Source organism: Anoplophora glabripennis, unplaced genomic scaffold (genome assembly GCF_000390285.2).
Source record: "Anoplophora glabripennis isolate ALB-LARVAE unplaced genomic scaffold, Agla_2.0 scaffold250, whole genome shotgun sequence".
NCBI classification, from domain to species: Eukaryota; Metazoa; Arthropoda; class Insecta; order Coleoptera; family Cerambycidae; genus Anoplophora; species Anoplophora glabripennis.
The window spans coordinates 596,749-624,084 of NW_019416392.1; the positions used below are offsets into that span (position 1 = coordinate 596,749).

Consider the following 27,336-nt stretch of genomic DNA (forward strand, 5'->3'; position numbering starts at 1 on the left):
AATAAATATGTATGTCCAGATTGTTTTGAGAAGGCCATTTGACCATTTTTATTATTATATTTTATTATCTAAATAATAAAATACATTGATCTTTAATTTTGCCGAAACAATTTTTATTATAATTGAAGATTATATTTTTTGTTTGCACATCATCATGAGACAGTTGATTAGACCTTTTCCATGCAAACACTTGCCATCTGTATTTAAATTTCAGTGGGTAAAATCGAAGTCAAAACACTACCTTCTGTAGTTCATGTTTCTCTAATGATCCTGAGACTGTCAACAGCCTGAGAGTTCATCTTCCGCCTCATAGAAAGAAAAATGGTGAGGTGAAGTGGTACTTTATATATAGTTAGTGTACTTAGTTCAGTACTAGAAGGCAAAATAAAAAAAAATACTTTGATTTTACGTTGATCTCTTCACAAATTATTACATTAATTTTTCTGGATATAAAGAAGCAGCAACTTAATATTTTGCTTATGTACCCAGCTATTACATATTTATTATTATTTTATCTAGTTAATATTTTTTCCTTCAGAATTAAAAAGACAATTTACAAAGTATATATCATCTCATGCCATTAAACGTCCTTATACCCTAAGGGTGTATGATGTACTAAAGAAACTACTTTTTTGGAATATGTTCATATTTTTTTTTACCAGTTAACCACAAATTACGGATCTTACAATGTTACTTCAGAAGTATTAGGATAGCAGGAAGGCAAAAGGGTTCCGTTGGCATTTACAAGGTATTTCGTATTATGTTACATGAAGCTGTTCTTCTGTTACTTGGGACGGGAGAAATACCTAATATTAAGGGGAGTCAAAAGTCGATTGGTTCTCAAACGTAGATGTGGGGCCGTGTGTGGTCAATCCACAACATTCTAATTTGTTTTATACAAAGAGGTGTCAATGATTTTATACGTACATTCTTATACCCTATTACCGGCTTTATTAACTAATATTGATCAACTGTGGGAAAGGAAAATCCATTCTACTAAACGCTTTATATCAACAGATGGAAATAATAATAGTTTTGTTGTTGAATGTTTGTAATGATTTTGTAATATATATTGAACCATATCTAAAAGGACAACAGAACTAGCAGAAGGTGCAAATAGCATTAAAAATTAACAATGGACAACTGTAACAAATATAATATTTGTAACTATTGTTGTAGGTTGTAGGCCATGACCTACTTATTCAATCCGTTTCTTTGGCGAAGTGCAAATTTAGCATATTCTTATTAATTTATTATTATCAATAACTAATTTTTATTAGCCAATTATTTTCGAAAAATTGAATTGTTTATGTTAACTGAGAATTACATATATTTGAATTTAGTTATTTTAGCGGCAATTTTTTAAATAATTATATCACCATCGGCGATAAATTAAGAATCATAAAGAGAATTTCAATATGATAGAACAAAATTTCATTCAAATGTAGACAGAAATAACCCTACTCGAACAAAGCCTTGTGTTTGGTTGCCAGATTCAAAACGTCTGGACTAAACGTTACATAAATAAATTTCTATCACGCGCGCTCGCTATGGGACCTATAGTGTAGGGGCAGAGCTGGGTAATTACTTGTAATTTAAAAATAGTTACAATTACAAATTACTTTTTAAAAAAAGGAACTAATTACAATTACAAAGTATATTCTTTAAAAAAGGAATTATATTAATTTAATTACAGTTACATGGAAAATGGATTTAGCAATTACTTTTCTAATTACTTTTCTAATTACTTTTATGATAAAGTAAATTATAGTGACCAAACAGAGAAAAAGGAAAAAGTTAAGTTAAAAATTTAAATTAAAAGTGTTGTGTAATATTGCGTTTTATTATTTATTAGAATTGATACTAAAATGAAAAGATTATTCTTATTCATTTTCTAATATAGAATTTTTATATTTTTATTCCTAATCTAATAATTTAAACTAGTTCAGTTCATACTATAATTTTATATTATTGGTCAGGTAATTAATTCAACCCGATGCTCTTTTTTTTGGTTGTTAGTACATTTGCAAAATATAGAATACAGTAGTTTTGGGTAGACTGGAAAGCAATAATTATTATTAAAAAAATTACGAATCGAACAAGTACGAGTGAAAGGCTGAGTAACCGAACCAGAAGTTTTCTCAACTCAAAATAAGAGCAGTAACACATAGATACATAATATATATTTTTATAAAACTTGATGCTATAGACAACATATTTTTACTTCGTATATTTTCTAAATTAATAATAATTATAATAAAATAAAATGTACTCTGTTAATTCTGAGGTTAATTCAAATCACTTATTATTGTTCACGCGGCACAAGGCTTTCCTCAACTGAAATAATAGAAGTCTGCAAGTCTGTACGCAATTACGCAATACGCATGATCTTAAAAGTAATTATAATTAATAGAAAAAGTAATTGTAATTGGAAAAAGTATTTGTACTTATAGAAGTAATTTGTAATTCGATAGTTCAAATAATATAATTACAAATTACAATTCCTATAACAATTTTGCTGCAATTACAATTCCAAATTACTTTAATAAAAAAAAGTACTTAAATACAATTACAATTACAGGAAAAAAAGGGAATTGTAATTGCTGATTACTTTTTCACCAGGAATTACCCAGCTCTGTGTAGGGGTTAAGTGCACGAAAAGTGCTAGATAGTACCAGAGCGTGATGTTATTTTCATAGCGCAAGGCTGGAGCGTTGCGCTATGAAAATAACATCACGCTCTGGTACTATCTAGCACTTTTGGTGCACCTAACCCCCTATGCTATAGGTCCCATAACGACTCGCACTTGTGATAGAAAATATGTGCAACTCGTTCGGAAAAGTTGCCATAGCGCCACTTGGGCGCTTTCCGCACTAGCTTCGCTCGTGCGTCAACTACGTCCGCGTGGCGCTATTGGCAACTTTTCCCCACTCGTTACACAATGTACTATTAAGAACTTAATTTTACATTTTACAATTTTTATTGATGTAACTTTTAGGTGTAACTTCGGTTCACGTGTTAAAAAGTGTAGACGCTGTAGAGAGAAAGAGCTATAGTTTGGGTACTTATCCTCTCTCTCTAATCGTTGAGGAAGGAGTTGCGTTAGCCAATCAGTTGCCTACACGAGAGAGAAAGATGGTACCCAATCTATCTTTTTCTCTTTACACTGTCGCCGTAAGGTATGCGTGATTTTTCAAGGTAGTATATGCTCTAAACTCTAAAACCCCATTCACAATCAATTCGCGGGCGAAGTCTGACTTGGCCACGCGTGCTTACCTTTCGCATTTCAATGTAGCCGTTCAGAATAAAATCTCGAGCTGGCAAACGAGTTGAAGTGCGCGTGAAACCTTGCAAGCTGCAAACTTTGACGTCCGTGCCGACTTCCGTACCGGTTACGGGATATGCGCAATATGATTGTTTTAATAAAATGTCAACATAATTTTAATTTGACGGAATTTTGAAATTAGTTTAACCATTATCTTGATTAACCACGATGGATGAATGGGAAACTTGTTATCCCCTCTTTTACAGGTAACAATGTTGTTGTTGTTGTTACTTAAAAAGACAGCTATTCGAGCAAAAAAACTCCATTAAAAGATTTCTGGGTCTTGGGGGAGTAAGACTAATTCTAACGGCCCGGAGAAATCATGAATTTTATGAAAATTTTCTTCGTGAAGCTCGTTTCAGTGAGCCCAACATTTTTTTTCAATTTTATAATCTGTCAGATTTATCATAGTGGTCTGTAATTGGAGATACACTGTAATAAAAATTCGTCGCTAAACTCGGGAGCAGCTTGGAATTGGATCACTTTAATTATTATTATGGATTATTATTGTACATTTTAATTTAAAATTTTGAAAACAAACAAAATATAAATATAACCTAAAGTATACAGCTGAAACAGCTGATTTAAGTTGAAGCCAATGCGCATGTACCAAGTGTCGTCTGAATTTTATTCTGAATGGTCAAATCCGTGCAGACTTTCGTGCCGAAGTGTAAGTTGGCTAGCAAATTGATTCTGAATGCACCTTAAGGTTTTCTGTGTTATTCTTAGGGCCTTTCGATTTGGAAAAAATAGTAGCTATCAGTTGCTAATAGCAACTTAGAGTTACTCTGAACTGATATTAGTTGTTAATAGGTACTATTTTTGCCAAAACGAAAACCCCCCTTGTCACTGAAGTCGAGTTTGACTCGTAAAATTCATGAGTAAATATAAAATCTTTATTTAGGAGTTGGCTAAAATTTAAATAACAGAAGCGAAGCGAAACGCACCTATCGATTCTATCGGCTAAATGTAGCCCTTGTGATGAATCAACCTAAATTTAAATCTATTTTGATCAGCCAAATTGAGAAACAAGAGACAACAAAAGTATTAGGTAAACATACTTACTAAAAAATATTCAAAGTAGCAATTAAAATAACGAATAATTAATTTAATTTATGGTAAATTTTAGGTTAAAAACTAGATTCGCGATTTCACCTTTAAGCATATACCTACTAATAGAGGCAGCCTTCACCTTCAATGCTAAATGAGCGAACAGACGTGCGAGAGAGAAAGCAATTAAAACTACAAGCTGTCTCTCTCACTCCGTAATGTGAGATGCTAGAGGGGAATCACGGGGTCTGATTCTCAACCAATAAAATTTACGGAGTGAGAGAGATAGCTTCTAGTTTCATTTACTTTCTCTCTCGCACGTCTGTTCGCTCATTTAGCATTGAAGGCTGCCTCTAGTAGCTATATGCTCGAAGGATTTAACTGATCCATCACTGTTTAAGTTGGTAAGGGTAGGGAAAGTAATTGAATGGAAAGTACCTTTCGGATTCAAGTTTATGTTTACCACACTGTCGAAAATCGAAATGAATTGTAACTGTTTTTTTTGTTTTATATTTTACTGATTTACTGATACTGAAACACAAATTGAAACGGTAATTTTTCTAATCTTTTTAATATAAAAGTTATTATATCTTTTAATATACATATAAGTTAACTAACTACATGTTGAACCGTTTATAGTTGAACCGAAGTGCGCTTTTAGGTCTCCCCATCTATAGTACACCCCTAAAATTTCCGATTTTTATATTCATTTTTGTCGGAAATATGCCAGGTACCCAAGAGCTATAGTTTAACCAGCTAATGTGTCAGGAGGAATGAGACTTTTTCCTGGAAAACGTGTTAAATTCACGACATAGTTAATACAAATAATAGACGTGTCCATAAAAAATATTTTATTAAATGCCTGGAGAAGGGTATAATTTACACAAACACACTGTTCGAAGTGTAAAAATTGGCAGTTTTAACCTATGACATTTTTGTACTTATATTCTGTTTTGCACCCACGGAAAGTGGACCTTACACTACTTCAAATAAATAAAATTAAAAAAGTAATAGCTGCGAGATACTCGTTTCGTAATTGAAAACGCTACAGTCTATCGATATAATGGCCTATACGTCATATAAACTCAATACAATCAACAAGGAAAACTAAAATATAATCTATCATTTGATTTTTAAACGAGTGAGAAACGTAAAGTCTAAAAATAAAAATACATAGTGGAGATTAAAGCCAAATAAAAATATTGCAAATAAAACCGTTAGAATTATAATTTTATCACAATGATTTATACTATATACTTAGAGAGATAGTCGGAAGCCACTTTTGGAATATACAGGGTGTCCAGAAATTCGTAGCACAAGGGAGCGTTTTCGTAAAAAAAGTAAATTGTTAAAAATCATCTTAAAAATCCTTTTTTTTTAACGTTTGGCAATAACTTGTTTTTAGTGAAGCAATTTTTTCATATTTTGTACATTTTGGTAAAAACTGTGCGTATAAAATAATCAAAATTATGTAGCCTCTATAACTGTTTTTATTCGCAATTTTTCAAGCAATTAAACAGTTTAATATCAAAGAACCTTAAAAAATATAATCTTATTCAAGTTGATTAGATTACATTAACCATTTTCGAGAAAATATGCATTTACCGTTCTGTTAAATTTAAAATTAGATTTTATTGCTTTGATTAAAAAAAAAATTAAATATTTAATTGCTCTGATTAGAATCGCCCCCAAATTTGTTTGCTTACAATTTCCGGACACCTCCGTAACTAAATTTTTCATAAAATCTGGTCCCGATCAAATACGCGCAATTAGTAAAAAATTACTATTCGAGGAAGACGTCTTTATTGCTAATACTGGTGAGATGGTCTAAAGCTTTTTTTACCAATACAGTATAGAATATCAAAAAATACAAGGGTTGTCTTTTATATTTTGCAAATGGCCGATCCTGGTGCTGATATTTGACAATCGACGTCCCGTTCGTAAAGTTCGACTTTTTGTCGGTGTACTTACTCCGAACCTTTTTGACGTACAAGTGCAATTTGTGTTGTTTACAGCGACTTGACAAATTCGTCTCGACCAAAGATGGAATTAAGTCGTGAACATTTCCATGCCATTATTTTTTAAAACTTTCGACATCTCAACAATCAATGAGCTTAATACGTCTTTTGGCGATGAAGCACTATCAAAAACCACTGTACGGGGTGTCCCAAAATTAATGCAAGAAAATTTGATCATAGATTCTTAAGACGAATTTAGGGGACCCATATTTTTTATTTTTGCCAAGTGGCCCCCTCTTTTGGAGTTACAACCCTCTGGAATCTGCCCCTAAGAATAAGAGAACCCTGTTGCACGAGAATCACTAAATTTTGTACACACGGGTTTTATGACATGTGGAACCTGATAGTGCTATGCTCTTTGGCGGCGAACCCCCTTAAGACACTTTTTCATGGGTCCCCTTGAATTTCTTAAAAATTATTAGTTAGCTAGAAAGCCACATTGAATTTAGAAACTTTTTTGTCTCTTGATATTTTTTTTATAAAACGCAATGTTTTTGAGGAAATTGGCGAATCACGATACGCATTCGATCACATTTTGACATTTTTCTCGAAAACATTGCATTTTACGAAAAAAGTCAAGGCAAGAGACAAAAAAGTTTCAAAATTTAATGGCTTTTTAGCGGATTAATAATTTTTAAGAAATTTAAATATGCGACAAATTTTTTTGGCTCCAAAGACAAGGGGGCCCACGAAAAACTGTCTTAAGGGGGTTCCCCGCCAAAAAGCGTAGCACCATCAGATCCCACATGTCATAAATACCAAATTTAGTGATTCTCGTGCAACAGGGTTCTGATATTAAAAAAAAAAGATTATTCTTAGGGGCGGATTTCAGTAGGCTGTAACTCCGAAACAACAGGGTTCTGATATAAAAAAAATATTATTCTTAGGGGCGGATTTCAGGAGGCTGTAACTCCAAAAAAGGGGGACACTTGGCAAAAAGGAAAAATACGGGTCCTCTAAATTTGTCTTAAGAATCTATGACCAAATTTTGTTGCATTAATTTCGGGACACCCTGTATATCGGTGGTTTACGAAACTGTTAGTACATCTGACAAACAATTCTGAGTGGTACACAACTATTTGTTTGCCAGAAGTCTTTGGAGAAATAAATGGAACCGAGCACTCACACATCGGCTCAAACAAGAGACTTTTTGAGAACTGAAAGCATCAAATTGAAGAGTCATCCACCATGCAACCCTGATTTGGCATCCAATGACTTTTTTTTTATTCCACACATCAAAAATAAGTTGCGAGATCAACGTTTATCAACGCCTGAACAAGCGGTTGATGCATTCAAAATGCATGTTTTGGAGCTCCTCAATCGGAATGGGAAAAGGGCTTCGAAAATTGGTTCAAACATATGCAAAAATGTATTGAATGTCATGGAGAATATTTCGAAAACCAAGTATAAAAAACAACCCCTGTATTAGACCAAAATACTTTTCTTTAGTATAATCTTATTTAAAAAAAAACTTTTTCCCACCTGCCTTTGTCTTTTTAATAGTATTTGGCACAAAATATATTATTTATATCACTTACGTCATTATAAAATGGAAAGACAACATTAAACCCTATTTCTTACTCATTATACACACTTCCTTACTTTGTACATATACTCTTCATTAATCTTTTAATAAACATCCCAACTTGCCCCAAAAACTGTCCTCGCTCAACCTAAAAATTGCTTTTACCAGCCCCAAAAATTTCCACAAGATTTGCATCGCCCCCCTTCTACACAATATCAAACCTATGTAATATTAAAAATTGCACTAATTCTTATCTTGGATTCGCAGGCTGCTCTTCGACGACCCCCAATGCCTCCAGTTCCCTTAAAACTCTGTTCAGATACCCGGAATCTGGATAACTGTGTCCGTTATTGCTGGGCCCGACCTCGGTCTTGTGAGGTATATTCCAGGACACCACGTCTTCGCAGCCCGTCGTGTGGGACCTACTCACCGTGAATATTAACTTACGCTGCCAGGCTACGCCAAGCAGGCGCAAGATCTTTCGGCCTTTTGGGCTGTCCGGCAGGTAGGCTATCCGGGGAAAGCCCACGGCGTAGAATTCCCTGCCGGGATTGGGGTGTTCTGGGCCTTGAATACCAGAGTGGATACTGAGGAAAAAAACAATAATTTCAAATAATTATAACTTTGCCCCCAAAATCGATATTTTGTATTGTTGTTGGGGATAAAATGTTTGTAAAAATTATATATGTTATAGATAAATCATTCATCAACTTCAAAAACAAACACCATTTTAATTTTTTTTAAACTTTTTTAACATATTAAAATTGTTGAGGGCAAACAAAATAGAGAAAAAATATTGAGCTACAAATTGTGGAAAATTTACTTATAAACAATCTGAAAAATCTTATTTACATAGATCTAAATTGTCTTGCAACTAGTGCACTACAAATTAAAATTTTTGGGGGCAAATTAATTTAGAAAAAGGAAGTATCTATGACAAGGTGTTTGAAAAGATTCTTTAAGTTGAGAATGAGTCTTAGCAATTTCAAAAACATAACATTACAATTTATAATTTTTTTTAGTTACATATCTATTTTTGGGGGGCAACAAAATAAAAACAGAAATGATGACCTCCATAACAACAATCAACAAATCGTGGAAAAATTAAGCTACAAATTGTGGAAAATTTACTTATAAACAATCTAAAAAATCTTATTTATAAATGATCTAAATTGTCTTGCAATTAGTGCACTACAAATTAAAATTTTTGGGGGCAAATGAATTTTAAAAAAGCAAGTATCTATGACAAGGTGTTTGAAAAGATTCTTTAAGCTGAGAATGAATCTTTTAGCAATTTCAAAAACATTAATACAATTTATAATTCTTTTAAGTTACATATTTATTTTTGGGGGTCAACAAAATAAAGACAGAAATGATTACCTCTATAACAACAATCAACACATCGTGGAAAAATTAAGCTACAAATTGTGGAAAATTTACTTATAAACAATCTGAAAAATCTTATTTATAAATGATCTAAATTGTCTTGCAATTAGTGCACTACAAATTAAAATTTTTGGGGGCAAATGAATTTTAAAAAAGCAAGTATCTATGACAAGGTGTTTGAAAAGATTCTTTAAGCTGAGAATGAATCTTTTAGCAATTTCAAAAACATTAATACAATTTATAATTCTTTTAAGTTACATATTTATTTTTGGGGGTCAACAAAATAAAGACAGAAATGATTACCTCTATAACAACAATCAACACATCGTGGAAAAATTAAGCTACAAATTGTGGAAAATTTACTTATAAACAATCTGAAAAATCTTATTTATAAATGATCTAAATTGTCTTGCAATTAGTGCACTACAAATTAAAATTTTTGGGGGCAAATGAATTTAAAAAAGTAAAGATCTATGACAAGGTGTTTGAAAAGATTCTTTAAGTTAAGAATGAGTTTTTTAGCAATTTCAAAAACATAACATTAATACTATTTATAATTTTTTTAAGTTACAAATGTATTTTTGTGGGTCAACAAAATAAAGACAGAAATAAGAAAATCAACAAATCGTGGAAATCTTATTTACATACAAACAATCTGAATTAACTTATCTATTAACAATCTAAATCGTCCTGCAATTACCATGCTACATATTAGAGGCTTGAGGACAAATTAAAAAAAATAGTGCCATAAATATTAACAAACTGTGGAAAACTTAACATGATGTGAATCCTGATTAGTGTTTGGTAGAAAATTGCATACAAAATACCAGTTATTAACATCGCCCCCAAAATAAAAATTTTGTATTATTTTTGGTGACAAGGAAAATTTGCTAAAAATATTCTCTATTCATGTTTAAACCTCTTATTTCGACTTGAAATATATAACATTATAAAAACATTGATAAACCATGGAAAACCTTCTCATAAATTATTGGAATCGTCCTGCAATTACTAGGCTAAATTAAAGAAAAAAAATATATCTTCTCTAAGAAATATTTTCTTGGCGGTAAATTGCATACAAAATTTCTTTATAATTTTAACATCGCCCCCAAAATTAAAATTTTGTATTGTTTTGGGGGCAAACAAATTAAAATTTAAAAAAGTAATGACCTGTAAATAATAACAAAAATTTCAGAAAACTTACTTATAAACGATCTGAATTGTCCTGCAATTCTGATGCCCCGGCAGACTCTTGTCGATGATCCCCCATTCCATACTGCCCGGCGGTTGATTCCCATGCTTCTCTCCGTAAATACAGCCGCACACAGCACACTGAATATGTAAATGCAGGCTGCTCTCCTGCAGCTCCGTCAGGGCATAATTGAGACAGTCCAAGTGCAGCACGTGATTGCACGGCAGGGCTATGACGACGATGGAGGGTTTCAGGGGCTGGCGACATACCGGACAAGGCTGCCTGGGGGCCCATTCGCTTGGTTTCGAGATACGGACGAATCGAGAGATCGAAGCGCTGGCCGGGTCCAATCCTAAAAAAAATTAAGTCCAATACATTAGAATTTTCGGAAAATAATTTGATTAATCTTATACCGATTATAGAGGGCAGGTCTTCTACTACGCCATCATCGCTCCCGCTGCAGTTGATGAGATCGGCCGTGGAAGTGGTGGCCTGGCTCTCTCTGCTCTCTTGGCTGAGGTACGTGGAAACGGTATCGAGACTCGGTCTACGGCCCGACTTCGTGCTGCTACTGTCGGCGTCCAATAAAGTCTTGTTCTCGCTCGTTTGAGACGGTACGTTATTCGAAGTAGACTTGTGACCTAAAAGCATTACGAAATAAACAGAAATTAAAATAACGAACTTGATAAACTTCAAAGACTTACTGAATATATTCAGATTATTCAAGATCTGCCGTGCCAGATTTGCCGGAGTAGTTTCATTCCCGTTTTTCGCTTTGTTATTAGTTTTCTTCTTATTGCTACTTTTCTTATTGCTATCGGTTTGGTTTAATGCTGCGCTACTACCAATGACTTTCGTTTGTTGGGGCTGCTGCGGGGCGTTTGCGTTGCGGCAAGATTTCCTTATGTCCGATCCCCTTCGCCCTTCAACAAATAAAAGACGTGCAAGCGTATAATAGAAGTTTTTACGTTATTTCCACAATTTTAAGCATTTCCAGTGCCAACTGTAATTTTTCAATCAATGCCTTTCAAATAGAAAAAAAATTGTAGTAGGCGTTACATACAAAGTGTTACAAAAAAGTACATTACGCCGTTAAACGTAGATGCTCTGGGTGAAAATAATGAAACTAAAAATTTTCTCTTAATCTACATGAGTAAACAGTAATTTTTGTGTGATTGGCGATCATTTGAAGTAAAAAGTTAAATTTTTTTATATAGTCCGGTCAATGACCATTTTCCGTATAATTTTGCCAAACAGCGCCGATTTTCATAAAAATTTGAATTTAGGTTCTACTTACCCTCTATTTCAAAGTTGACCTTGTACCGGGGGTTGCTTTTACCCTGGGGGTGGATGCCACCCTTTCTCGGGGGTGAAAAATGTTTTATTGAAAATAACTCCGGGAATGGATATATTAACTAATTCTAAGCAGCTTTTGTTCTATAAAGTCTTTTCTCAATACTTTTCGACTTATTCGCGAGTGAAACTGTAAATTTTTTAACCAAAAAAAAAACACTTTTTCAGAAAGTTTTTCGCGAATAACAAAAAGTAAGTAGTTTATCAAAAAAATCATTCTTATAAAAAATATAACTTAAAAAAATGGAAAGAATGGTGTGTTTATGGTGTCTGTATGGTGTCAATACAAGGAGAGTAAATAGCTTGAAGGTTGGTTCTTATTCATCAAAGCCAAAATTGAAAGTTTGAACGTGAAATAACAAAAAACCAATGCATTTTTCAGAGAATACTCGTAGAACCTTTTTTAAAGTGCTTGAAAAACCCTTTATTTTATTTTTTATAAAAGTCCTTAGCATCAAATCTAAGCGAGTTATGATGAAAATGAAGTTGGTCCGTATTTTTTTGGGCGACAAAAAACGTGAAAATCACCCCCTAATTACCACCCCAATTGAAAATAATCGTTACCACTTTACAATTTACTTTATTTATGTATTTGTAATATGTTCTAGAAGTTTGACTGGTTTAAAGTGTTTAGTTTTGAAAAAAGTTGAGCTTGAAGTGCAAAGAGAATTTTTGTATTTTTGTAAAAAATTGTCTTTTCTTCAAAATAACTCAAAAACTATTAATGATACGCAAAATTTTGTAGAGTACAAAATTGTAGGTTTTATTTTTTTGAATTTTTATTTTGAAGGATAAAAATTAAGTAAGATATATGGCCGTGTAAAGTTTGCATATATTCGTAAATAGTAACTTGTTCAAGCCCTTTCAGCTCAAACCCTTACAAAAATAAGGACTGAAAGAAATTTTAACTTATGTGATCTTATAGCCCTTGAAAAAACCTTCAAAATGGTTTTTTGAAGGACTTGATACCACAAAAACTAAGCGAGTTATGGGTAAAAAACTAATCACATATTTTTGCAGATATCAGAACAAAGCCATATTTTAGGAATAGAAATAGGAATTTTCAGAATAGAATAGAAAAAGAAGATGAGAATGAAGAGGATGTTTGATTATTTATGTGTTATTTGCAATAAAAAAAATGTTTGATATAAAAATAAAAAAATTAAAATCCATATAAAAATAAAATTCTTATTTTCCCTATTTTTTTATTGAAAATTTTAATCAGTAGAGGTTTTTTTTAAAGTTTGATAAAATAAATACATTACATCTTAAATAATAAAAAGATTGTATTATATTTTGAACTAAAAATTTTTTTTAACTATAATGTTCGATTATTTTTGCAAGGGGTGGTTTTTATAAGGGTTGAAACTTATAAATAAATAATAAAAAATTAAAACAGTAAAGAAATCTTAATTTAATATATATTATGATTAAATTATTCCAAGTTGCTGAATAATATTTTTCAACATTACTGTCATAGGGAGTAGTTTTTAGGGATTGACTATTTTCAATTCATCATAATTACTTATTTAAAGATGATTTCAACCTATTACACGCTCGAATCTACAATAATTCTATAATTATTTTCGAATAGGGGTAGTTTTCACCTTTAAAAAATAAAAAGCAACCGCCAGCACAGGGTCAACTTTGAAGTAGCGGGTAAGTAGAAACTAAATCCAAATTTTGATGCAAATCGGTGCTGTTTGGGAAAATTATACTGTAACGCCGTATTTTACCTTCAATTGCTGGACTAATATAAAAAGGGACAATTTTTTATCAATAATGTTAAAATCAACTTATTAAAAATTCTGTACGTATTTCTCTTTAAAGATATGGTCAAGATATGATGGAGTGCATAGAATGAAAATTGTTGGAATTATGCGGCATGTCGTTTTAAAAAATTGTGTTTAGATTTGTGCACCAAAGACAAATATGTTACAAAAATGTTCAAACAATCTTCCGAGTCAATATCACTCAAGGATACTTTTGTAAAATTGAATTCGTCGTATAAACAGAAGTAAAAGGGTTGATATCACATATTCGAGGAAGTTGTATATCAACACAGCCCAAATCACAATTTTACAAGAGTAAACAAAAAGTACAAGAAACGGTTGATCCAAAACACAATACATTTGAATGATAGACATATGCAAAGAGAAGTAGGGGACAATGGATAGTACAACTCCCCTATACTCCATTCGTAATTCCATTTTATTTACTAAAATTATACAAAAAATTTGCTGATATAGGAAGCAAGCCCTTGCAAAATTTGAACCAAATAGTTTAAAAATACAACAGGGTTATTAAGAAAAACCTTTTTTAAATTATAATTTTTACATTCTGTTTCAATTTACTGGCTTGATCTACTTTTTTTCTAACATTCTGTACATAAAAGTTCATTACAAATAAATTTGAAAAGGGTATATATTTACAGCATCTAGAAGAGCTCTTTCTAGAAATACAAGGCTGATTTTTAAATAGATTTGTACCCAGTGTTTGTACAAGTGTCTTAGAATAGATACACATAAACACAAAAACAAACAGATTAGAATTGAGGCCAAAATTGGTTTGCTGAAACAACAAACAGTGATGTCATCGTGGGAAGGGAAAAGGCACTGTTGTTACAGTCATATATTTAAATTTGAGTAAGCAAATAAATAGGGGGAAGAATATATTAAGAGGGTATTTTCCATTTAATGAAATAATGATATGGAATGTTGGATTGTGCTTATCAGTGATTACTTGTGTAAACGATCACAGTGGGCCGACTGTAACCACTCTGTGGATTAGGACTCCATGTACCCTTTGCAGAAGATCGCCCTGTGAGGTTTATTAGTAAATGATATTATGTGTTTACTGTAACCATTCTGTGAATTAGGACTCCATGTACCCTTTGCAGAAGATCGCCCTGCGAGGTTTATTAGTAAATGATATATGTGTTTATGTTAACGCTCGGCTAATGTTTTGTTTAGGTTTAAGATACTTGGAAGGGCCTTGTTGCTGGCCCTACGATATTATAATATAAAAGGATTAAAAAATAGACCATAGAAGCGAACGCAGGTCTTTTTATTCTCTCCGTGATTGAAGTAGTATAATTTTCTAAAGTAGTTTACACTTGGAATTCATCTAGAAACAGACGAGACGCAATGTATCGGAAAAATTTATAACGTTACTTGGATTTAATTACCTGTTACCGGAGCTAATTCTTCAAGCCGGACCTTCACCAACGGATAGGGGGCCTGTTTTATCCGTCTAACACTTCTTACGTATCCATTTGTCAACCACCTCTGAGTCAAATTACTAAAATTTATCAAATACGGAAAACCCAAATGTGTCTTGCTCATGTCCAACATCTGATCTCCCTGAATCGTAAAAAATTTATATTAAAACAAATTCTTAACAGGCGTAAATGAATCGTGTTACCCTCGCCCACGCTTCTTCTATCAAGCATTGTATATCCATGTCGAATGGATGCCAGTCTTGGCCGTGCTCTGACCCCGCGCACTCCCATTTTGCACCTTTACCAGCAGGCGAGGATGGTGGGTAACATTTTCTTCTTACGGGAACAATTATATCTATACATAAAATCCATATATTATGACCTACTTGGCAAACACACTTTTTAACGCCTAAAGAAGAAAAGTACATTAAAATAAATTACCAGAATCTTCTAATTCCTGCGTGAGGGTTCTCAAATTTACATAGTAATTCTGCAGAGAAGGATCAGCATCCGAAAGGATCACTCGAGTTAATTGTTTGGCATTAGCCCTTTCCAGGTGCTGGCTCACCGCAGGACTGTAAGGCTTCCAGTACCCCGTCCGGATTTCATACTCCCACACAACCACTGCGTGTCCAGACATGTTCACTTGTACCTTATAATTATCTGTCAATCATCTTCTCTGGATTTATTTCACGCTAACTAGACATTTCCATGATCTCGAATATCGCGACGTAAGCACTCTGCGCGACGCAAACTTGTGACCGTTGATGCTGAGTCGCTATTAAGTGGGTTTTATTAATTTGACACGGTTAAATCAATTTATTTGTTTATTTTCTTTTGTCGCTGTGTTTGCGTCACAAGTGTCACTTTTCCATGGCGGCCAACTTAGCACTGAAATGAAATTAGCTTCGGACAATTGTAACTAATGAGTAATGACGCAAACCCCATAGGCCGATTTTTACCCAAACTGCGTTCGAACTAAAACAGTAGGTCAAATTGCACCAATTATAAAAATCAGTAGATACCTTTTAAAAACATTCTTATCATTATGGGTAATGCTGTAAATTTGAACTTACTTTAAAAGGTCTTAGATAAAATGATATTTAATAAAAAAAATAAGGCATTTAGGTAAGTAATAAAATTATATTTTTCCCTTATACGTATATCAATTTACATTACATTACGACTTAGATGATTTTAGGATAAGTTTGAGCCGAACATGATTCTGAAATGCATTTTGAAGGTCGCCCTGAAGGCTTTCTGTGATCTGTTTCAATTTTCCGTCCGAAGCGCCAGCTACTAGCCTGGCTATTCTTTCTGTAGGACAGATAATCGCAACAGCGGTGCAAATTGCTCCTGAAAAAATCTATATTGTATTTCGATACTATAATATTTAACTATTTATTACCATCTTTGTTTATATCGAAATATTCTATTTCTGGTTTCAAATGATAAGGTATTTCTTGTGGCAGAAAATCCAGTAGTTTGGCCTGTACTGCTTTAGTGATTACCTGTTCCGCATCCTGATCTGTCCAAACTTGTTCGGGAAACATCCATTTACCTGGCTTCGCTTGCTTTATAAGATAATTTTTGATCTCGGACATCCCATTACCTAAAAAGAGTTTCTTTAAATTTCCAAATTACAGTTTTGTGCCAATTTGAGACACCTGTTAAGGCGGAGACCATAAATATATCTTGAAAATTTGGCCATCCTTTGCTCGCATCATTTGTTTCTTTTTTTATTTTAGAAGATCCCGGAATCAGTTTACCATTTAAACAATTTTCAGTTAACTGTCTGGTCAAATCTAACAATTTTCGTTTCGATTTTAGAATATCAATCTAAAAACATTAGACTGTAAGAGAAGTTGTTTTATTTTACCATAAAACTTACTTTATTCATGACTAGAAAACTGGGTACATTTGGGTTCATAAATAACAATTTTATTATTTTTATGTCTAGCCTTTCCCTCGTCCAGACATTCGAAACATCATGTATAACTCCAACTGCATCGGCTTGATGCAAGACACTTCGACTATCTTTCAAAAAAGACTTTTCCAAATTATACTTCTTTTTCTCTTTATCGTTAACTAATCCAGGGGTGTCGATGAATACAATTTGTGCATCGTCAACTGTAAAAACAGCCATGGCTTTGCCTCGTGTCGTATGAACTTTAGATGATGTAGCACAGACCTAAACATACATATTTAGATAAAAACTTACGTTGCAGTCATACATTACCTTCCTATCCATTAAACTGTTTATAAATGTACTTTTGCCAGCGTTTGGAGTCCCAATGATAGCTACTTTCAGTAGTCTTGTAGAATAATCAGACAATTCTTTTAACTGGGTGCTAGGAACTGGGTCAGGAGCAGAACTTAATGTTCGTTGGAAAATCAGTTCTGCTCTTGAATTTCTTAGAATACAGCAAATAGTTTTCACAAACATTTTCAAGATTATTGTAATTTTGGAATACTTAACTTCATAAATAAGTTATTTTACATTTTCTTTTCGAGTTTATCAATATAATAATAATATTAATACTAATTTTTTAGGTTAACTTTTGCAGTATTTTTTATTTTTCTGTAGGGTTGGAAACTACTTTCGACCCTCTTAAAATAATAACTATTAGCAACACGGAGTAACTCTTAAGGTGGGTTTGGTTCCAACAGAGAACGGCTTCAGTACGGTTCACATTAGTTGACTATTCCTCCATTCATTCTTGACATCTCCACAATACAATACAAAAAGTAATAATTAGTTAACCAGAGATTGAAAAGCCGGCCCTCAGGATGCTCAAGATTAATACTTTGTCCTTGTTATTCTTATGGTTTTAGAGGGAGAGGGACAAAATAATATGTTTAGATCACTATAAGTTCAAAATTCTTTGTTTCGAGTCAAGTGTAATTCCGTCTGACTGTTGGGAACTGATCTTAGTGCATAACAAAGTACAACATCTGTAAACTAAATATTCTATGGATCTTGTCAAACTGTCAAACGCAGATTTTGTCAAAATATTTGAGATTATTTTTAATAGTGATGGGCATAATCGACCAATTTTGATAATCGAGTTATCGGCAATCGAGTACTTCTAATAATCGAGTGATCACTCGAGATACGAGATATTGGTTCTTTTTCATCCCAGCGGCGCACAAATATGTTTGTATTAGTCATATATTACTTATGAGCGTAGCTAAAAAAAAAAAAAAAGCTCACGCACTTCAAAATCTAACCACTTTTTCGTTTTATTCTAAAAAAAAGCTTACGCAATCAGTGACTATTTGCTTGGGGTGCAACCGTAGGGTAATAATCACTCGAGTGGTGGGAGTAAACATCTCGAGATATCTCGAGTGATCTCAATAATCGAGTACCACTCGATATTTCACTCGAAATCTCCCATCACTAATTTTTAATTTGTATTTTGTATCTACATCTATCATTTATTCATAAATGAGAATACATTTACCAGAATAACTTAAAAAAGTTGTATATTTAACGAAAATGGACGATAGTAACCTTAAGACAGAACAGGATAGTAAAATTGAAGCTTTACTGGAAAAACCCTTCATTAAAGAAGAGAGGGACATTCCCGATTATGTTGACATAAAATCATTTTCGGATATAAGTTTAAAATTAAAACCCAGGGATATACCAAAGTTATTCCGGTGTAACCAGTGCTCAAACAAGTACAGAAAGTTGGAGTACTTGGATATCCACTCAACTGTTCACGACGACAACATGACTTGCCCTCTTTGTGACCAGTTGTTTTCTTGTAGAAAGGAGTTAAGGGAGCACATAAATTATCATATAAAGCATAAAATAAACGACGATAAGAAAGTCGTATATAATTGCTCATATTGTCTTAAAAGTTTCAACACTAGAAAGCAACATACCATCCACCTTAGAGTCCATACGAATGAGAGACCCCACAAGTGTGAAGTTTGTGGCGAGGGGTTCAAGCAGTTAGGAGCTTTGAAGGATCACCGTGTCACCCACACTAAGGAAAGAAAATATGTTTGTGAGGTATTGTGTTTACAAAATGTTTTTTTAAAGTTAACTGATCTACATATGTATGTGTTACAGATTTGTAATGGCGCTTATACAACATCCTCTAGTTTAAAGAGACACAAGAGGAGAATGCACGATCGAGGTAGAACTCTAGACTGTACCCTTTGTAATGATAAATTTCATAATAAGGCTGACTTCAACGCTCATCGTATAGGTGCTCACCCATATACCATTTTTAAAAAAAATTGCCCTTTCTGCTTTACAGTGTTCTATAATAAGCTCGCTTACAGTATACACAAACAGCTTCATATCGATCACCTTCCAAGAAAGAAAAAGTTATTCATGAGTTATATTTGTAACCTGTGTGGTGAAGAAACGAATAGTTTGCGGTTCTTTATGGAGCATAGGCGTTGGCATCTGTCTTACACCGAACAGGAGCTGAGAGAAGCGGCAAAATTAAAATCGTTCCAGTGCAAGTTTTGCCCTGCCTTGTATAAATCAAAGCAGACTCTTTTCAGCCACATGGACCAGCATGGAGAAACGACGGTTAGATGTAATTTGTGCCAGGAATTTTCCACTTATTTAGGATTGAAAGCACACAAGAGACGAATGCATCAGTTGCTAGAGTGTCGCATGTGCCTTAAGGTTATAATCGGAAGATCAAAGATGTATTATCATTATAAGATACATCACGCAAATGCAAACCTTAACAAGAATCACCAGTGTAACATTTGCGGGAAAAAATATTTGATGAAGACTGTGCTCAAGTATCACTACAGACACAGACATGAAATAAACGTTAAAAATTTCAAGTGCCGTGTATGTGGGAAGCGTTTTTTGACACAGTACGCAATAACGACACATAAGAAGAAAGTACATAATCTTGGAGTTAAATTAAAGTGTTCCAAATGTGATGTGATTCTACAAACACTTAAAGAGGTAAACGAACATAAATCAACACACGTAAATGAGAAATCAAAAATGCCAAAACCGTTTAAGTGTAGAGTGTGCAAGAAAATCTTCCAGTGCCGCAAGAATTACAAAACCCACGTGTCTCTAAAAGTTTGCGTGAATTTGTTCGTAAAGCAGCGCCGGTTGCATGCTTGTGAATTGTGCGAAAAGGTTTTCTTGAAGGAGAACCACTTGAGGAAGCATTTGGATTTGCACTCGGGTTACAAATACAAGTGCCAGTTCTGCAGCGAGACATCTAAAATCATCAAGACGATACAGAGGCATGTGAAGGTACATCATCCCAATAAAAAGGTCTATTGGTGCGAATTTTGTGGAGAAGCGTTTGATATTCAATCTAAATATGAAACACACTCTAGTTTGCATACGACGAAAATAGAAAGGGGGGAGAACGTTGTGAAAGGTCGTAATTGCAGTGATGTGAAATGTGAAATAAAGATGGAGTTAATGAAGAACTAAAAAAACAGCGAGAGAACAAGGTTGATAGGATTTAACATTTTTTCTAGTTAATTAAATGTGATATATAATCATTAATAAATAATGCAGTTATTTCTTTATTGTTTTATTCATTTAAACAAAATGTGAACATTATTTTATTTTTATGTGACAAACCAAGTTTTATTAATACTTAAACACAGGAATTGATTTTTATATAATTACAAATGTATATAAATATAAATTGTCTGAGACTTGTGGTTAGATATGTGCTTGTACTATATTTTTAGAAACTGCACTCGTTGCTTATTGAAATAAAAATATATTCTATTATTAGATCTATTTTTACTTGAAAATGATTGCTGATGATTTATGTGACAGTGACACAAAGCATAAACTATAGAGATAGAGTGCATAGAAAAAGGATTAATAGTATCTCCATTTTCTATGATAGAGTGTAAGCTCTATATAAGCTTTGTTCGTAAACCTACACAACGTGTAGTGTAGTGTAGTGTAGTGGAATTCAGTGTTACACTAAAATAATTGTGCACCACTTGCACGTGCACGTGCACCACGAGAAAACATTTGGCTGTTCGTTAATTCAATTTGGGTAAACTTAAACTGACATAACCTAATTGTAAATAATGGAGAAAATATTTGTGATGAGTGAATTATTTAGTGACTGGAAGCGAATCGGAATCAGATGATGAAGATTACCTTCGTAAAAAAAGAAAAATTCATGTTTTATTGGAGACCTGTTTCCAAAAAAATAAAAGAAAGTGCATTACAAATTTTATAGAACTTGTTCGAAACTGTGAGGAAGACGAATTTATCAGCCATTTCAGAGTAAAATCTAATATTGTGACATCTGTGATAAAAGATTCATTTTCGCGCCACAAATATACTACACTACACTTTTACACCACCTTGTTAGCCAGTGTAGTAGTGTCTGCACTATTACAGTACACTTTTCGAACACCTGGATTATACCTGCACTTGGCTACACTGCAATAAACGAACAACGTATTACTACAATAGCGCAGCAGTGGAAGGTTTACGAACAAAGCTATTGTCACCTCTAGTATTGAGTTTGTTAAAAGGGGGTTTCAGCGCCCACAGTGGGTTTTCGAAAACCATGATCTGAGATCAGATCACTAGTTAAATAAACTAATCATACATTACCAATTCATGCAGTATATTCATTCTATGACTATGATCCCTGTAAATATTTTTTACTGTATGCACAATACAATACAGTTCTCTTGTATATCCGGTTGCCTATGTTCAAAAGTAAAAATATAAATGAAATAACAAAATATATACCGTTACAAATACAATCATTATCGTATTTGTAATGTTTGTAAATGGCTTTTGTGTTCGAAACACAATATTTCTTTATGTTTGGTTACCTATGAAAATAAATCATTTATATATTTTTCTTTATCAGTTTAATTTATCAAGTACGATATTGCATTTTCAAAACATTTAAAACTGTGGAAATGCATCCGGTTGAAGTAGTTAAAACCATACTTTATAATTCAATTTCCAACGCATACTGCAGTCATTTAACTGGTTAGTTATAGATATTAGCATGTTTATGAAGTGCAAACCAATAAAATTAAATTGAAGTGGCATTTATAAATTCCTGATGCGATGCATATTTCTATTTCACACTAAAGGATTAAACAATCTGTCTTGGTGTCTTGCTAAATCACGTGGTAGGTATATAAAACTCTTCGTGCGTGTTTAGATTAATTATTGTCACTAGTTTTATTTCGTAATAGGATATTTTTCTTTGTTAGCTAATGCGAAACACCTGTTAGTCGTTTCTCTGGGAGTCTATTATTGACGCAAGATCTTTATTTTTCCATTACATAAAAAATGAGATAAAAATAATACGAGTTTTATGGTCACACACTATATATTTTTTATTTTGGATAATTATTTGTTGCTAGTTGTACTGATTATTAGGGGTAGAATTCAATGCTAGTTCAGTAGAATATTGTCTGTGGGGTTAGATATACTTTGCATACCCAGATTTGTGGTATCGAAGAGCATTATTTGGCTTCATTTGATAAAATTAATCGAAAAAAATTTTTGGATTTGAATTTTTATTTATTGCTTTTACAGCTGTAAATTTATTATTTACCAGTAGGTATACTAATAAATTTGCGGTTTGTACAAGAAAAAAATAAATAATTTTTGTAGAATTTAAATTTAGCGCCTAATTTAGTTCTTATGTCAACAAGAGATGGCAGAACACGGTCGGTCGGTAATACAAGGTACTTAGCATTCTATATATCGGTGTTCTATGGTAGACACTAGACAGCAAAGTAATTTTTCCTCTGTTATGCTCTAATGACTTGAACTAGATCAGAAGGAATGCCAGTCACGAATTATGTCCATTTTTACGCGCCGCAGAGCGGGCTAAGGCACCATTTATCACCCGTATCATTGTTATATTTTAATCGCCGCAACGATTCATCAACTCCGTAATTTATACTTACCAGGCGTACTGCTCGTAATTTATATATATTTTTCTCGCCGGTGAAGAACGGCAGGCCATGCCCTTCGTCAGGCATCAGTAGACGTGTTCGAACGCCTGGTTTATGTGTTCCGATGCCGCGTTATCAATAGCAGGTCAGTTGGAACCACGTACAGGGGTACTTTCTATGAACAGTTAGGAAGGTACGTGAACAGTTACGAAGAGATTTAGTTCCTGGTCGATATAGTAATATACCTATGTGCATATCTTTCTACTAAAAAACAGTTAAGAAATGAAGTAGAGTATATTGTTGTAACAAAAGGGATCTGTGAGATATTCAAATTTCCCGCCTAGTTCTCGTGTCATCTCAACATTCTCAACATAACCTTAACCACAGCTTACATAACCTCAAACTTCAATCCAAAAAAGTAGTGTTGGAACTTCATCGTTACATGTTTATACATTCTCCAATACGTGTAATGTTTGATTGTATGTATAGAACGAAGGAAAAGTTATTCTTAATTTCCACTCTAACTGTTTTATTGTGCAATAAAAATATATTGTATAAGTATATAAATTATAACCTATATCTTTCATGTCTATTGTTTTTCAACATTTTACTGACTCCAAAACTGGAACTGCCGGATTCAGAAAGCCAAGGAAATGTTTCACATGTTCAATTGTCAACAATGTAATGGGTCTTACGTCTGAAGAATCGCCTCTGAATACTGTTTAGCACATCTTCAAAATTTAACCGGTGTCAGAGGTCAACAACCCACCCAGGAGGAACCGAACATATCTCAAATACTTTTACAAATATCTCGCGCCAGTCGGACTTACTTAAAATAATGACCGTAAGCGAGTAAACAAAATGAAAATTTACGCTATTTACGTTCAGATTTACCCACTTTCTCTACCGGGTAATGTCAATAAAAAAAGAAAATGTACGTGATCTGCATTTCATCGACAGTATTAAGCGTTAATTTTATGGTTATGAGGTGACGAAAGAACTTTTACTCGTTTGCATATTATGGAAAAACGTATATTTTTATAAAAAATAAAATATAAAATCTTATTTTGTTTTCTCACTACCTCTTGAACAGTTTTGTGGAAAAATATATATTCGTTTAAAAAATAAAATAGTGATGCATTAGAAATTGTTATACTTTCAAAAAATTATGTTATTATATACAGGACGTTTTCAAAAAAGGTACTATATATTCAGGGGGTAGTAGAACATAAAAAAGACGATATTTTTTATGGACTATGGTTTTGAGATTTTTGAGAGAACAATGGACAATAGCTTTGAAATTGCTAAATATGTCAATGCCATTAGTTTTTTATTATTTGCTAGAGGTCGCTAGCTACGACTTTGTACAGTAATTTTTATAACTTTTTTGACTTGAGGTTTTCTATTGTACTTATATGTTGTATATTAAAATATAAATTTTATTTTACGCAAAAAAGGTACTCTTGTTAATATCGCCGAAAATGTACCGATTATGAGAAAAACGCAAAATCAATCAACTTCTACTCCATTACATACAGGGTGTTCTAAAAAGAAAGGACGTTACTTCAGGAGGAACCTTTCTTGGATAAAAATAAATCGATTTACATTAAGTTGTCTTAGCACAATTTGGGTTCCTTTAAAAATTATGTTAGTAAATATATTAAAATAATTTTTTAAATAAAAAATTGTACTAAAGTAACTTATTATTTTTTTTTCAAAACACGGTGCATTTTCAGTGATTTCAGCAAGATTAACGTTTCTATGTACAATATATTTTACTTTATTACATACAACATATGGTAAAAAATCATAACCTGAAAAATCTGTTACAAAATGTCACTAAGCTTTAGCTACGATCTTACCCAGATTGTCAAAAACTGAAATATTTACTGTAACATTCTTAAAAATTAACTTGTACCAAATTTCAGCGTAGTATAGCGCTTTTTTTGGAAAAATTATGGACAAAATTTTATTTTAAAACAAATTCTTTGATGACTTTTATCTCAAAAAGTAAAAGACGGCAAGTCTATAGAAAAAAATATAATATTTTTATGTTCTATTTTAATTTATGATACCCGTTTCCAAAACATCCTTTATATTAAACAACATGATTATCTCTCAATTTATGCAGTATTTTGAACTATATTAAGTAGCTCACTCAAATTTAAGATGCCTGTAATATACAGGGCGTTTGAACTGCATAAGTCTAACCTGGTGATAGAACTCCTGAAAATAAGACACACAAACTTAGTCGGGAAATATTCACTTTTCAAAATATAGAGTTAATTTGCTGTTCTTTGAACATGTTTAAAACTGCTCGTAAAAAAACAATTGAAAAGCACATATGTATTTAACAAAAACATTCAAAGGCGGGTACAACAAGGTAAAATGTTGTGACATCTTTTCACTTATTAGAATTTCAGCATTTAGATTTTTACACATTTGTCATATTTTATTATTGCCATGTAAAAAATGATGACGTTTCCTATGTAAAAGATCTAATGTGAAGTTATGGTCTTAAATACATGAAAAAATGTCACACCATATAAGATGGGACAAAAATTTTATTTAGGTCTCTCAATTTTACCATCCTCTGAATAATTATGGTTCATAATTATCGAGTATGTAAATTTTTCATTCGTTTTTCTAGCGCTTTGAATATATTTCAAAAATCATTTTCAAGAATTTCAAATCAAATACTCTGTATCCCGGAAGCTAAGCATCTCCCGATCTATATCTATGGGAGCTTTTTTCTTATTTTCGGGACATCTGTCAATAGGTATCTGGACCTATGCAATTCTGGATACCTTATAGCAACAATAGATAGTACATACGTATAAAAAATAATTCATTAATACCTTTGAAAAAATTTGCTTAACGAACTAAAAAAATTAAATATTGTCGCTTTAGTTTCATCACGGTTTATTCGTTATCGTTGTTCGAGTATCGATCCACAAACTTTTCCACTTTCTTTTCCGCCTCTTTATTGTTGATTTCGTGCTTGATCTTCATCAGATCTACGGGATTCAGGTAGACGTTATCCATGGCTTCATCCTCTACTTCTTGCTTGGGACTGGTTCTCCTTGAATATTCGTTCTCAGGGGAATATCTCCGGTCGTAGGACTCGAGGTTGTACATGGCGTTGTTGATCATTATGGATATCCTGTGTTGGCTGTTGGTCCTCAGAGTGTTGGCGTACATTTCTGGAAGGACGTTGGATCTCTTGACGCTTGGGGTTTTCGGGGTCGGCAGGGGCATCTTGTACCTCTCCATACAAGCGGGGCAAGTCGTCTGTTTTATTTGGTTTTTCGGCTCGCGCTGTTCCCAGATTGGTATCCGTTTTGGCTTTTCTTCGTTGCTAGGGGTCTCACTGAAAAATATTATTCAAGTTCATTTTCTTAATCAAACATATTTTTTCAAAAACTGTTATTAAAAGTTTACATTTTATTAATTATTAATCTGGGATTATGATCGGCGTTATGGTGATAATTATGTAGATTATCTCGACCAGTATTGGCAAAGAATGACTCGTCAGTAAATAACACCTTTGAAAAAAAAAATCATTTTGTAGCTTTATAGTTGCCCACTCACAAAACTGTACTCGCTTCTGAAAATCTTGCTGTGTTAAGAATTGGTGATGCTCAGAGTGATAGGGGTGGAAGTTGTTTTTCTTTAACGTTCTATTAACCACACTTTTGGAAATACTAATTTCATCACCAATTTCTCTGACACTTGTAGATGGATTTTGGACTGCACATCCCAAAATGTCAGTTTGACTATCCTGATTACGGCATGCGTGTGTTCTTGTTGTCTTCTCATAATTTACATTTGCCGTTCTTTTAACTTCTTCTAAATCTGGATTATTAGCTTGGTAAATACGACTTGCCAATAAACAGTTACCATGAGCTTCTCCTACGGCGTACACCATATTTACTGATTTTTCTTTAGAGTAATTCATTTCACAATTATTACTGTCGCTTTTCTATTAAACCTTATGTGAATCGAAAATTTTCCAGATTATCCTTTGACAGGAAGCCTACAACGTTATGTTACATACAGCTTCGGAAAGTATCTCATGGTATGAAAATATACAGGGCGTTGCATTTAAAAAATTCGAAATTTTTCAATTTTTCAATTGGCAATTTTGACATGATATTTTGGTCACCCTGTATAACGCAGGCCAGTTTTTGGAGCATGATTCGGAAGAGTCATCCTTACTAAACATCTGATAAAAAAATGGGCTTAGTAGCTATTAGTATAACCTGTCAGTATCAGAAAATGTAAGCAACCAATATCGACTAGAAAAACCTTTCAAGCGAGATATCTCAAAAACTGTGAATATTTGAATAGAACTATTCTACA

The 27,336-nt window shown here is 33.0% G+C and overlaps 4 protein-coding genes across 4 annotated transcripts in view; 1 reads left to right on the forward strand and 3 right to left on the reverse strand.

Moving 5' to 3' along the window:
• Positions 1-7,230: 7,230 nt before the first annotated feature.
• On the reverse strand, positions 7,231-15,937 carry LOC108906509 (protein deltex). Its single transcript, XM_018709788.2, has 7 exons — positions 15,511-15,937; positions 15,273-15,424; positions 15,037-15,211; positions 11,201-11,419; positions 10,910-11,137; positions 10,509-10,848; positions 7,231-8,505 (listed from the first exon to the last, which is right to left on the reverse strand). The coding sequence occupies exons 1-7, from the start codon at positions 15,707-15,709 to the stop codon at positions 8,169-8,171; spliced, it is 1,650 nt and encodes a 549-aa protein (XP_018565304.1). The 5' UTR covers positions 15,710-15,937; the 3' UTR covers positions 7,231-8,168.
• A 260-nt stretch (positions 15,938-16,197) lies between these two features.
• LOC108906504 (GTPase Era, mitochondrial) lies at positions 16,198-17,582 on the reverse strand. Its single transcript, XM_018709784.2, has 5 exons — positions 17,309-17,582; positions 16,961-17,260; positions 16,737-16,908; positions 16,478-16,681; positions 16,198-16,425 (listed from the first exon to the last, which is right to left on the reverse strand). The coding sequence occupies exons 1-5, from the start codon at positions 17,513-17,515 to the stop codon at positions 16,250-16,252; spliced, it is 1,059 nt and encodes a 352-aa protein (XP_018565300.1). The 5' UTR covers positions 17,516-17,582; the 3' UTR covers positions 16,198-16,249.
• An 898-nt stretch (positions 17,583-18,480) lies between these two features.
• On the forward strand, positions 18,481-20,601 carry LOC108906503 (zinc finger protein 808-like). The gene is made up of 2 exons (XM_018709783.1): positions 18,481-19,090; positions 19,151-20,601. Exons 1-2 carry the CDS (start codon positions 18,569-18,571, stop codon positions 20,501-20,503), a joined length of 1,875 nt encoding a protein of 624 aa, XP_018565299.1. The 5' UTR covers positions 18,481-18,568; the 3' UTR covers positions 20,504-20,601.
• A 5,295-nt stretch (positions 20,602-25,896) lies between these two features.
• Positions 25,897-27,336, reverse strand: part of LOC111691485 — a 20,936-nt gene continuing 19,496 nt past the window's right edge. The window contains exon 7 of the mRNA XM_023454412.1: positions 25,897-26,344. Within this exon, the coding sequence (XP_023310180.1) occupies positions 25,897-26,344 (448 nt within the window). The remainder of the gene's footprint in view (positions 26,345-27,336) is intronic.